The 14,383-nt window shown below is 44.4% G+C and overlaps 1 protein-coding gene across 1 annotated transcript in view; it reads right to left on the bottom strand.

Annotated features, from left to right (window-relative positions):
* The window catches only part of SYT6 (synaptotagmin 6), a 35,868-nt gene extending 31,688 nt beyond the window's left edge, over positions 1-4,180 (bottom strand). The window contains exon 1 of the mRNA XM_082778676.1: positions 3,932-4,180. Within this exon, the coding sequence (XP_082634802.1) occupies positions 3,932-4,085 (154 nt within the window). The 5' untranslated portion in view covers positions 4,086-4,180. The remainder of the gene's footprint in view (positions 1-3,931) is intronic.
* Positions 4,181-14,383: the final 10,203 nt, after the last annotated feature.

The following is a 14,383-nucleotide window of genomic DNA, read 5'->3' as shown; positions in this document are numbered from 1 at the left end:
TTCCACATCACACCCACACTCCCTCCTTTAAAGTCAGCAAGCATCACAAGTCACAGACTCCAGTCATGCTCCACCAGCTCTGCATGTTCACTTCAGAATGATCATTTTGTTTCTAAATCCCTCTGTGGACTCAAGCTCCCAACTTGTGTGCTGCCCCCTGCCTGGCACGACCCCCAGCATGGGTGGGCAGCCTCTGTCCGCAGTCAGGCCCAGCACCACGCACCTGTGGGGAGCAGGATCTGATTCCAGCAAACACTGGGAGTGAACCAGTACCGTGATTCAGCCCAAATTCAGTGGCAGCCTGACCATGCAGATGAGCCCATAGCACCCTTCATGGTGGCAAGAGATGGCAAGGAGTGATGCCATGCTCACTGCCCAGGGGTACTAGCAGGCTGGAGCAGGGCTGCTTGCAGGAGAGGCCATGGGCTCCATCCCCTAGGAGCAATCCCAGATGCGAGCAGTCAGCAGAGTGCATGTGCTGCCTGCTGCCCCAGGGGCTCCTAGCAGGCCCTGGAGAGTGGGATTTGGCACCCTGCTCCCCAAAGCCCCTGGAATCTGCTGCACTCCAGCAAGCAGCTCCTCTCCTACAGGCAGGGGCATCAGGCCACGTGCAGTAGCCCACCATGCCCAACAGCACTGCCCTGGGGTCTGGAGCATGGGTTCCCCCGCAGGGCTGTCCAAGTACTTCACCCTTCAACAGGGCTTTTCCACGAATGATCTCGGTGAGCTCTGCAAACCTAGAGGACTTGCTGCAGCTCCAGGGCAGAGAACCGATGTATCCATTTCTTTAAGGCACATCACTGCAATGGTAAATGTTGTCTCTATATCACAGGCATCTTCGCTGCCTACAGCTTGTGCCTGCTTGCTAGTCACACTCACAGCATCGATGCACAACAGCTGAGGACTGGCAGGGAAGAGAGCTATCAGATGGGGTGAGCTACAGGGGAGATTTTAGATAAACACAACAAAAGGATGATGCCTCTTGCTCAATCTCAGGGCCCACAGCCAGGAGATCAGTTCTATTCCTGGCACTGCCACTGGCCAAACTGCAGGCAAACACTCACCCTCACATACCACTGATGCATCATTACCAGTACCTTCCTCATCCAAATACCTTATTTTTCTGACATACTTAGCTACTGGGTTACTAGCCAGCAGCAGCCTGCAATGCTCCTTTGTTGGTATACAATACCATATGGCATGCTAAAGAAATACTGCAGCTACATTTCTGTTATTGACTAAGTAGGGGAGTCAGCTATTACATAACCTGAACTACAGAGAGTAGGGAAGCATCTACTTTATACACGCTATCACTTTTCAGATCCAATTCAAAATGCTTTCAACAGAACATAAAACCAGAGTTGCACATTTCAACATATTCTCACATAAACCATTACATATTATTTTTGTATTCACAGTTCTTATCCACAGTCAGATACAGTTCAAGAAGGCTACTGATACTCTGTTAGTTTCTTTGCAAATCCACAGCATTCCCAGAAGATAATGCTCTCTCTTAATACTTGAAAGATATCAAAAAAGCAAATCACCTTGCAGGGTCTAATGGCAAACAGCCTTGCAGAAGCAGCTCTGTCTCCCTGACTGGGGAGCATTAGTGCTTTCATCTGCCTGCTCGCCAGCAATGCAAGCTTCATGGGGACAGCTGCCAACCTGAGCTGATTTATCCATCACCTAATAGATTAACCCAGGAGGTAACAAACTGATGGAAAAGTCCTTTAATTCACACAATGATGACAGAGAGGGTCAATTTTTTGCCAGAAAACATTACACCCAGGTTACCATGGTTGTGCAGTCCAACACTGGGAACACCTCAGCAGGATCCAGCACTTGTGCTGCACTGCTCCTCCTCTGACTTTCCTGTTGGGATCGATACAGCACCTTATCTCAAAGTCTTATCACTGCTCATCTTTGTACAACATCAGTTTTTATTTGCACATCTTTATGCATAAGAGCTCACCAGATCTGAACATAGGAGTCCAGGTGGCTGATAGCAAATTTGCTTAACATAAGCCTTCAGCGGAAAAGGGACAAAGCACAAATGCAGATAATTAGATACACATACAGACACTAATGGGAAAGGTTATCTTACCACCACAGTCAACAACATTAGTTAATGCTTAGTGCAAACAGATGTGTTTCCCTTGCTGGAGCAGTTTTACATCTAGGCATCTCAGAAATATTAGTACCTATTGGGCCTAAACAGTGTCCTCAGTGCTGTCTAGACATAAAAATGGGCCCGGTCATGCAGAGCAGAGACAGCAGTACTAGCTGTTAATGCACCCAGTGCAGTCAGTCAGCCCAGCATAGAGCCCAGCACAGAGCACTGGGACAGAGGCTGGTACTTAAACCAGAGATCAGAGCAAATGTTTGGAGCTGTTAAAGGGATATGATGATGTGATTGTGACCTGAAAATAGACTAATGAGATCCTTAACAGACTGCATAAACAATTGCAGGCCCCTATCTGTCTTATCAGTCTAGGCAGAGCAACAGCTGTACAGGTATTCCTGCTGCATACTGTCAAGAAAACATTAATTTGGGACCAAGGTTAAAAAAAAAATAGGTAACAATGCAGAAAGTTATTTGCAATAGAGAAAACAGCTTCACTGGATGCAGCACAACTGTAGTACCAGCAGAGATAAGAGGCCTCCAGAAGAAGCAGATATAAAGCAAAGACATTTTAAGATGACAAGTTACAGGAGGAGTGGAATGTGAAATGAAGGTGTTAGGCCTAACATACTGGCAAAACAGTAGAAGAAGCAGTGCTACAAGCAAACAGATGGCAGAACCCCAGAGAAAGCAGAGAGCTGTCAGTGTGTCCTGGTGCCAGTCATGTCCTGGTGCGTGAGACACTGGCAGGAAGGAACTGAAGCGAGGTGACACAACGAGCCTTGGGCAGGAACTGATGGGCTGCAGTGCTATGCCCGGGCTCTGCACAGGTGTCCTCAGGTGGGGAGATGAAAAGCTTCTGAAAACTTATGCCATGAAACCAGGCCGGGTTAGTAGATTATTATCTACAGAAACCTTAAAATAAGTGTCAGCTAGTTACAAAAGTAAATAAATAAATAAATGAATAAGCGCTCTGCACAAATGATCCAATACACAAACAACTTAGAGAATGTTATCAATAATGCTAAAAAGCATTTTGTTTGTTTGGTTTTTGCTCCTCAGAGTGTGACCCTGGGATGTAAATTCCCTCTGCAAATGTCTTTAAGTTACAGGCAGGAGCAGACCTCTCAGGAACAAGAAGCTGTGATCAGAAGCGTACAGAAAATTAACCACATTCCAATAAAGAAATGCCTCTTTACTTTTAGAGCCCTATACTGCTCTTAGTCCATTGCTGAAATGCTGGTGTGTCTCTCTAGCTCTACAAGCTGATGAGGACAACCTTCAGGTGATTCTTAGGGACACTAAAAGAAATACATGAAAGTACATTAAGATTCCCTATTTGTTTTAAAATAAAAATAAAAATAAAAATCCATGCAAATCCTTGCTTTTCTTAAGCTGGGAAAACAACAATTTGTTCCTGGCATCTGTTTCTTAAATAGGCTTTTTATTACTTTTTGCTTTATACAGGACAGGAGCCTAGGTTTTTAATAAAATGTGGAACTTTCACAGAACTTTATATTATTAACCATCTCTCCACCAGCACTTCCCCTGTCTGTCTTCTCAGTACAGCTATCCCCACCAGGTTACACTGGTTCACATCAACAGGGTAAGTAGTACACGCACCAAAAGCTCAGATGAGGAACATGTAAAGGAAAATAATGACACAGATGTGTGTGCTGAGACCATTTCCCCCCAGGTTCCAACAATGAGCTTGCAAACATTTCCTACCCTTTGCAATAGTCCTCCTGCCTCTGGCTGTTTGCAGTCACAAGCATTGCTCAAGCACACAGGACCAGAGTACTGTACCTGGCTCGGTGATACTCAGGCTCTGGTCTGAAGGCAGAAGGAGGAATTCCCTGCAAGCATCCAGGTCCAGGCTAGGCAGGCTTTTCTTCCGGCATAGCCCGCTGACAATGTGAACTGCCTTCTGACAGCGGCTGTCATCCTTGGTGCCGCTCATCTCCCAGACTGCATCCTCTGCTGTCCCCCCTGGCTGTCTAAGAAAGTCAAACTAAGAGAAGAAGGTTTGCTTATTTTTAATCACACCAGTACCACCCTTTGGCATGGCAGCACCTCAAGGGACACCCTGTGCATCTATAGCTCTACAAACCCTCCTCAGCATTCAGACCAGTGGGTCAGACTCCAGAAATCTCAGCTCGCTGCAGCCCTGCCGTGCTCCTGACAGTCTATTGCCTCTGAGATCAGATCTCTGTTTACTGCCAAGGCGTGTTCCAGACAAAGAACCTCCTACTAAATTCAGTTTCATCCCCTCCATACTATGTTTTTAAAGCTGCAGCCCAGATAATTCCACTTAACCCTTCCATTGCTGGCCTCCCTTTTTCTCAGTTCTCCAGAGGCACAGTTTCAAATCCCAGCCCCAGAGCAATTTTACTGAAGAGTGAATGCTCTGAGGACAGCACATCGTCAGGCCAGAGAAACAAGTGTTCCCATGAACACTGCACAAACTATTAGAACTGCTAAAGGTAACAAAAGCAGTAGGTTTTAATGATTTGTTTGTACCAGTCATAGTATGACAGGCTGCAGATGGCCATAAAGATTGAGAATGCTGTTGCATTTCATAATTTGTTGTTTGTTTTTCTTTAACTTATTTTCTGTAACTTTTTTTTTTTTTTTTAATTATTTCTGTTGTAACTTAGCAGACAGGTCATGCCATGCAACAGAGCATTTGACAGGCATGAGAAAAGAAGAAATTGTATAACAGGCAATTACAATTATATTCAGCAGAATGATTTCTTGCAGTCTCTGGAGCAGAGTAGCTCGTACAGATATAATGAGAGCATTGGAGAGAGAGAGAGCTAAAGCTGCACAGGTCCCTCAGCCCCACATCACAACAGGGTATGTTTAAGATTAATGCCATTGTGTTTATTTTCTCTGTTAATTACTTGCTGAAGTGCTTTGAGCTATCATACTATATGAGTCCCAGGAGTTACACAAACACCCAAGCAGCACTAGGAGCACAGATCCTCCAGCCCAGCCACACAGGCTCATGCAAGTCAGCAAATCTTCCAGGAGCTCAGTCCTGAAATTCCAGGCAGGGAACACCAGGACCTACCCCAGCTGTCCCTTGTGCAGCTTTCTCCTGCCAGGTCCCTTCCCATTTCCACTCTCTTGTGGCCAGCCTGGGGGCAAGCACCACATTACAGGCACAGGGCACCAGGAAGCTGGTGCTGCCCAGCACCTCAGGATTGCCCCACCACTGCCTCGTGCCTCTCCCACACACTGGGCAGGACCAGCATCCCCTTCCACCTGGAGCAGCTGAGGTGCACATGCCACCCATACACGGAAAGGCATTGGCTCCAACATCCATGTGCAGCTGCAGACGGGACCGTCCTGGTTACACCAGTCCTTCCTGACTCCTTGCCCAGACTGATGTGTTTTGGGCATCTCACCATTGCTATCTGGCTGCAGGTTTCCACCACAGTGCTTTATTCAGCACAGCAACCTCTATCTGGCAAAAGCAACTTACCTACTAAGGAATTCTTCTTTCAAAAAACTTCTGTTGCCATAACAACGTCTGAAATCTTTTATTAAGACAGCAATATCCTGCAGCTGGTCACAGAAACACTTTTAATTAGACACTACCACCTCCCGGTCAAGCCATATCACCTTTTGCAGCAAACAGTTTAAGATATACCTGCAAATTTGGAAGTATTTCTGAAAATATTTGCCATATGCAAGGACAAACACCACCATCTCCAGCTGCTTGCTGCCAGCACCATGGCTTACACAGATCCGTGTTTACTGAGCAGAGATTCCAATCTTTGCAAGATTGGAAACTTAACAAGTAACTTAACAGGAATTCAAACTCACTTACAGTTTTGCATAACATTTCTATGACAAACTCCCTAAATCTACCCACTTATTTATCTTTTTTTAAAAACAAACAAACAAAACTTAGATTATTCCCAAAACTTGTTTTTGAACCAAGCATTCCCTTCACTGATACCTTCATCCTTCTTCTTTGCCTCATTCATTGCACAGTACTTTTCCTTAGGCAACACAACCCTTAGAGAAGGGCCTTTTTGTCCCTCATTTAGGTCCATACAATGTCTCTCAGGAGGTAAGCAGCTGTGCTGAGTGAGCACTGTTCAGAGGCAACAGAGTCCCAGGCCTGGGAGCCAGCTCCAAAATAAAAGATAATGACACTAAGCAGCGAGGAATAGGTACATCAACACTCATCATAGCCTTCCGAGGTTTTTCTAAATGGAGCAGTTTCATCTCCTGCATTACTGAAACCAACAAGTGATACGCGTGGTCAGCCTTGGCACCTGCACAAGTGCCTCAGAGGGTGCTTCACAACAACTGCTGGCACTCGGCCCACGCCTGCCAGCACCTCTGCAGTTGCTGCTGCCGTGCTCATGGCCTGGCAAGAAAGGAGCCAACCAGGCTCTGGTGAGGAAGCAGCACCTCTTACCTGCTCCTGCTTGCTTTGCCTCCTCTGGGGCACTTGTGGCCCAGACTCCCAAAACCAGAGTACAGTGAGACCCAAAGGGATCCACATGAACTCCAGGCTAATTTACCATCACTACTTCTCCCCAGCACAATAACAGCTTTTTCCTAAGCCACCAAACTGGCACCAAGAGTGAATTCCTGGAATACATCAGTCAAGTACTGCATTTGAAATTTGAATTTACCTTGAAGATATTTCAACAGACAACAACAATGAAACAAACAAATAAAAACCCACAAGCCACCCTTAGAAAAAGGTTAATGTCCAATTGAGAGCTTGTAATACAGAGATCAATAGCAAAATTCAATTATTTTGGGGGAAAAACAAAACAAAACAAAACCACCTAATTTTATTTCAAAGAAAATGCCAAGAACATTTTCCTTTTTAAAGTCACCTTGGGTCAATTGCTCACTTTCATTTACAAATAGGAGGATTCCGGGCTTGCTGGGTAACAATAACAGGAGATCTTGGTATTTGTGTTCATCCTCTCAACAGTTATTTCTTCAGAACAAAAAATGCAGACTCCTTTGCATGTGTGCCATTCACACCTTTTATTGTCTGGCTTAGGAGGCTGGAAAACAACATTTCCCAAGTAAGAACCCCCTGCCTCTCCTAGCTCCTCTTGCTCATATAGATGTATGTGTTACAAAGGTGTGGGGTTTTGCCTCATCTCTGGCTAAGCACCCACTTTGCCACTAGCATCAGCACAGAGAAAGCTCTGGAGGAGCCAGAGCCCTCTCCCCAGATGCTGCTCTCACCACCCTCCAGCTGCTGCTGCTGCTGCCAGCCCCCTGTCCCCTCCCTCGCTGTCAATGCACAGCAGAGAGGCATAACCAAGGAACAGGCCTGCGAGTGTGGCTCCTAGACCACTGCATAGCATCCTTTTGGCAACTGTCTCCAGGCTGCACTGCACTCAGATGCCAAATTGCCCCCTAAGTCATGTTTCTACCTTCCAGCATGAAAAGCAAAGGCAAGTGCCCTCCCTGTGCACCCAGATCATAGGGATTTGGGCAGAGCTGATGATCTCAGAATGGGTTCAGCAGTTTTGTCTTGCCTGCATCCACCCTGGCATTTGGGCTTCTCATGTCTAGTAAGCTTTTCCCTGCAGCTGCATTCATGTGGCATTTAGGAAAGTGTGGCATGCCTTCCTCTTAGGTGGTAGCATTTATCTTCTCCTTGTCCAGTGGCCTGATGTTATGTTTAAAGAGGCAGAGCTAATAGTTAAATAGAAAATGCTGAATCTGTAGCTAGTCCAGAAGGGCTTAGCCTTGAATAATTCCACTGTGCAAATGCTAGGGGAAAATGACTTCATATACTTGGATTATACAGAGAAATGTATTATAAGCAAGAATGCAGTTCTTCAGCTAAGTTTGAAACAATCACCTCAGAGAAGACAAAAAAAGTAGAATGAAAGATTGAAAATACTGAATATAGTTTGCATTAGTTAGAAGACTGTACATACTACTCAGTAAACAAGATTAAAACAGCAACAGTCATAAAAATCCAAGAGTGAGCAGATTGAGAAAGAATAATTGTTTTCCAATCCGTAAAGTGGAAGACAAGCACCAAAGAAAATATTACACCTAGCATTTGAAGTAGGAAGTGGGAAGTTTTGTATCACACTTCAATTGTATTAATGAGAGTACATTCAATACACATCTAATCTTAGGCTATTTATGTCTGTAGTCAGAAATTTGCTCAGTATACGTACAATTTTTTTTCTGTTCAGTGCCTCTGGTCACATCTATGGGAGCATGTGATTCTAAGGGAGAATTGCAAATATATTTGTCCAACTGAGAATTTAAGTAGAACACGTTGTTTTTAATTTGGATTAGGATATATTTGAAGCATTTTTTTAAACGTGTTTTTTGTTTGTTTGTTTTGTTTTGTTTTTTAGATAATCAAGACTGGAGAGGGAGCAGCAGCATTTATTTATGTCAGTTATAACTAATAGTATGACATTGTTTACTCTCCCAGTTAATATGATAATTGGAAACAGCTAGTAAAAGATTCAGAGCTTCTTGCCAGGAAAAATGACTCTAATCTGGATCCTTTGGCAACATCAATGTGCCATCTGTGTATAAACATAACACATATTGCTGTGCACCTTCATGCACTGCTTTGATATGCAGATTTTCTGTGGTGGCAGACTATGAAAGTGGCAAGCTAAAAGAACATCTTCACCTAATCTCTATGCACAGAGAGGAGGAAATTATTGCTTGCCATAACAGAAACAGGGCTTTAAGTATAAGTAGAAATACAATACTAGTAGCAAGAATTGGCGCTCAAACTAATTGTGGAAAATAAATAAAACAAGCTCTTCTTGAAGTATTAAATGCATACAGAACTGCATGTTGTACACAACTGCCAGCCAGCAGCATTCTCCTGCCTCAACCCCAGGGAGCTTGTGGAGCAGCCAGGATTTTGTATTTCTGCTGGTACAGCAAAAAAGGAAGCACCTCCCATGGTGGAGAGGGCAGTTGGTCTGAACTGTGTTTTCCCCAAAGAGCAATGATTTACACTTCTTTGCACAAAAAAACTCAGATCACTTCTCTGTTCCTCTTAAGCAGGAACATTTCGCAAAGCAAAGGTCTCCAGGACCCTGGTCCTTCATGCTGCTGAGCAATAAAACTTGTGAAGGTGCCTTTTCTTGCACAAAGCAATACAAGAAACAAAGGAAACACTACTTCCCTACTTCTGCATACCAAGTCTCTCGGCTGCACAGTGTCTGCTCAGCCATATCAGCTTTCTTGGGAGCAGTTATTCAGTTCTAGACATATCTCTCCTTGAATATCCTGGCACTACAAGGAAGAAGGAAGGTTAAAAAAATAATTAAAAAAATAATAATAATAAAAAATAAATCCTCAGTTTGCTCCTTCAAGTCGTATCCTAAAGAGACATTCTCCTGACTTGCACTATGAGCAAACTGTGAGATGTGAAGTTTAAAGATTCAAATTAATTCACAATTAATTCACTTCCTCAGCACAGCACATGATGAATCTACATAGTGGTAAAGGCCACAGCAACAAGGGGTACACAGTATTTCTGCCTTATATTGTCAGGGAGGTATTGCTCTCTGGTGCTAGCTTAATTGGTTTAATGGCAAGACAATGTGGCTCAGTGTCCTGAAAAGCACTGGTTCTAAGAAGCACTTCAGGTTATTGCACTAAAACCCAGACACTGCAGACTTCTTTGAAGCCAAGTGCATCCTAGCAAGAAGATTTCTGGGGGCAGGACTAGCATCAAAAACTATTTTCTGGTGATGGGATTTCTGAAACATATTTTAATGACCTGGAATATTTGCATATCCTCAAGGTGAATAGTCACAACATGGTTTGGCAGGGCTGGAAGATCTAAAAAGCCATTTCTGCTCAGGCAGGATCTGGACAACTGTGAGGTCAGATGAGGTCCTGAGTACTGCAGTTGTTATCACCCATGACCAAAAGCCATTAGCTAAATAGTTTGTGCAGCTCTGTCCTTCCATCTTCCAAACATCTGCAGTTAACACATGCACAATCTCTATAAAATGAATCAAATAAGAGCCTGGGGTCACAGTGGGGTACCTGCCCAAGGACTTGACCTCCTGGCTGCACCCAAGCCAAGAGTGCTTGTGTGCACACTCCTGGTGACAACATCATGCCACAAAGGCCTGCCAGGTATTTTCCACTTAGGGTTATTAAGGACCTAAGCTTTAGGAATATTATGGCAGCAAATCCTTTTTCCCAGACATGGTACCACCCCATAAGAATGAGAGTAAGCCTGGGATCAGACGTATTTCAGTTCCCGAACCTGATTTATCAAGTTAGCCACTCTCTCCTCCCAGGTCAAAAACATATTTCTGTGATGTTGTGAAAGCCCCAAGTGTAGCTGATGCTTGATACGCAGCTATGAGATGGATCAAGATGGCCTTTGTATAAAAATTAACAACAGATTTTAACACATTCTTTTTCTGAGAACAGATTACGAACTGCTGCTTTTAGGGTCTCATTTCAACCCTCTGTCCAGTGGACAGATGGCCAGTATTACTGCATAATTTATTTTTGAAAGATTGCACTTTCCTCAAAGCCCAATAAAATGCTGGTGTCAAAATTCAGAAAACAGATTAACATTTGTATTCAGTAATAAAGTGCTAAGGATTGCCAAGAAGCCTTGGCTCTGATACACTCCTCAGCCACTGTAACTCAGTAAAGCAGAGGGCAGCCTTTCTAAGCATAACCGCAGTTGTCTCCTGGTCTTCCCTGGTGGCACAAAGTGTTTCCAGACCACAACAAGCGTTTTGATCAAGGATTTCCACTGACAGTTTACATGACATTTCTAAACCTGTGTACACAGGCAGCTCTAGCAGCTATGAGGTGAGTAGTCTTTAGACTTGAAACAGCCCGGGACTGTAGTACATACGGGTTTGTCCTAGCAAAATTTCTACCATTAAAAAAATAAAATAGCTAGGCACAGAGGAGCTGGAAAAAAGAATCCAGAAAGTCCCATGTTTCTGCAAGGCACAGTAAGAGACTGAGCACATCCACCTGCCACTATCATGCCCCAACACTGGGGGCAATAGCAACTGGCAGAAGAGAGACTCCAGGAGGTTGCAAGCCCAGCCCTCTCTGGAGTTTTACTGACTTTAAATCATAACTGTTTTCATGGAAACAGAAAAACTATGAAAAAAAATAGTCTAAACCTTCAGAAAGAAACAGGCTAAATTGATAGCTGTAATGGAAAATAAGGAGTTATAAGCTGTTTATTCTCAAGGCACTTACAAAATCTTTTCCATATTCTCATTATTTTTATCTCTCCCAGTGGAAATATATGTAATAAAAACGGCAATATTTCTATAATAGAGAAAGCAGAAACAATGGTGCCTTTGAGAAAAAGTGTAGTAATGTTTTTATTACAAGAGAAATTAACATGTGAAAAGAAACCTGAAAGCTCCTTGATTAACCTGCTCGATCATTCTCTTCATTCTCTAGCTAGCATAACAGACCACAGTACCTACTTCCCCTGTAGTTCCAGTGTTTCTCATTCAGCACTTCACAGAGGCCCCACACTAGTCTCAAATAATGCTTTTCAGATGGGCATATCCTATACCCATGGGGCCGCCGTGACAGCCTATGGGCCTGATGCACCTCTGTGGGAGATCACTTGTCTTTCCCAAAGTTTCCCTCCAGGGACTGACAGCTTCTTATCTGCCTTACTCTGTGGTAGCCAGTCCGTCTGACTCGAGCCTAGCATCAGGGCTTTGGGCACTAAACCTCTCCTACTCTTGCAGGTGCCTCCATGCCCCCAGAGACACCATGGCAGGGTCAGGGGCCCTGCTGCCAGGCCTGTCTGCCACGGCGCAGACAATCCCAGCACATCCTGGACTGTGATGCCAACCCCTTCCACAAGACCCACAGACAGCAAGCCAAGTGATTTTCTGGCTAGACACATACAAATCTGCACCAGGCATCTCCGTTCCATGCACAGATTACTTTCAGAGCACTGGCTGCAATGTTCTTTCCTAGGATCACAACAGGGCTTTTGCTCTTATTAATGCAAAAGGAAAAAGAAAACCCTTGCCAATCACTTCACTACGTAGTTTCCCTCCACAGGTGACAGTAGACAGAAGAGTTAATCTAAAATGGCAATTTTTTCAGTAACAAGGATTTTCATAGAGAAACATTACCAGCTTCATCTATCAGCCATGAGGCAGTATACAGGACTTTCCCAAGATGTCGGTTTCTGTTTCATCTACCGCCCCACCACTTCATATCCCCCAGCAAGAGGAGCATCAGGTCCAGCAGTCTGGAATAAGCCTTGCCAGTTGCCCGTAGAAAGAGCAGGAGGGCTATGCAACAGAAGAAAAGTAACAGGCTGCTTGCACCAGGCCCAAGATGTTTGGTATCACAGCCCAGCACTGGTGCCTGAGTGCTCATTCTGGGGAGATGTCTGGGATAGCAGAGAAAAGGATCGTGCCTGCCTCATTGCAGGGTGCTTGCTGCTTCTGCCCATCTCAAATCTCAGGGCCAAAAGACTTCACTGTTTGTCTGTTTTAAAATCTATTTAGTTACTTACTGATAAAATCATTTTACGAGGCTCTGAAATTATCAGGCAAGGACACAGAGCTATTAGCACTGACAGGTCAGTTACTTAGTATGTTCTCTTGGATAAGAGTCAAACATCCTCTCCACCACTGTTCACCAGTAAAGTGCCCTATATCATCACAGCAAAAGTCAGTCCCAGCTGGGGGCAGCCCAGATGTGCAGAGGATGACAGCCCGGGGCCTGCAGTGCACTGGCCCCCAAGAAGCACACCAGGGGTCCCAGATCCAGAACTGCCTCTCTCAGTTGCTCTGCCCGAGCAGTCCTGGCTGGGATCACACTACAAAAAAACATTCTGTACGTTATTACTAGAACTCAGGAACAAATGAGAAAAAAAACAGTGCTTATCTTGAGAGAAGAATTAATTCATCAAGTGAACAAGAGTATAAGTTTTTCTATTGACTTTGGTGAAGCTCTGCCATCTTACACTACCTGAAGTGTGGCCTCCAAAAATCTTATCTCAGACACATGCAACCAGAAATCCATCTCTGTGAAGTCAGTCACTGTGTGCAGTAGAGGCAAGAAAGAGAGGCCTCCTTGGGAGGAGATGGTAGGATAGAGCCCAGCAATAAAATTATTGATTACTTTCTACATAACTTGGTTTTCAACAGCCAGCAGCACATAAGATGGCATGACACATTTATGTTCCGCTTAGACATTAAAAAGATAGTGTCAATCTAGAGAAAGATTAGATCAATTATAATTGGGCAGAACATTTAAATTGTTTTGACACGTCCACAATCCCCCACCATGACCAGCAGCACACCAAGTATTTCTCACTTGCTGAGAAAGGGAACTCAGAGAATGCAGAATTAACAAAGATCCAAGACACCAAGATAGGGGGATAAATCTCCTGAATATCAAAGCAGATTATCGAACACTTGACATTCTGATTAATCATGTTTTTCAGAAGGAAGGAGAGTTGCACAAGGGTGGTACATCAGGAACAAACTGCAGCACCGGCAGGAGGCAGACTACATGCAGCTCTTCTACAGCCCCAGTCAGCTCTTCAGTTGTTGATAAAGGAAGAAATGAAATGCCTCAGTCTTACTGCCTTTGGAACTGCCCATCCTTCTAGGATTAAGTACTGTTCCTTAACTCATTCAGGGAAGTATAGGTCTTGCTTCCCAGGAAAAACCAGTCAGTGCCACGATTGTTGGTAACATTTGCTATTGCAGTACAGCTGTGCCGGAGCTCGAAGCAGGCTGAATTTAACCAACATCTGCTGCCTGATTTGACATGAAAAATCCAGGGCTAAGTTGAATGACAGGCTCAGATCCCCTCTAGTCTTAACCCTTTGCTTAGCACCAAGAATACAACAGCCCGAGGCAGGATCAGCTGCAGGGCCAGGGCACAGGGCTGCTGGCTATGGGTGGTGTTCAGACCTTGCTGCTTTGGGGAGCACTCAGCACGCACCTGCAGCGGCTACTAGCTGGGTTGCTTGCTCTGATCATAAAAAGAACTCAAGACACAACTTTTAGCATCAAGTAAATGAAGAGCATTGCTTGTTCTTTGAGATCAGCGCATAAACGGCCATGCTAGAGCACCATCTGCTGACTCCCACCGTACAAGAGTGCCACTTAGACCAGTATTTTCAGTCTTGGAACTGCTAACTGCTTGCTGCTGCACACAATGTAGCCCCAGGTGGTTCTATTTTAATTGCCACACTTAAAATTTCACCCAGATATTTATCTGTACTTTCTCACTACA

The sequence above is a fragment of the Aythya marila genome (genome assembly GCF_965140915.1).
Source record: "Aythya marila genome assembly, chromosome: 24".
Classification (NCBI taxonomy): domain Eukaryota; kingdom Metazoa; phylum Chordata; class Aves; order Anseriformes; family Anatidae; genus Aythya; species Aythya marila.
This window is presented reverse-complemented; position numbering and strand designations above follow the sequence as displayed.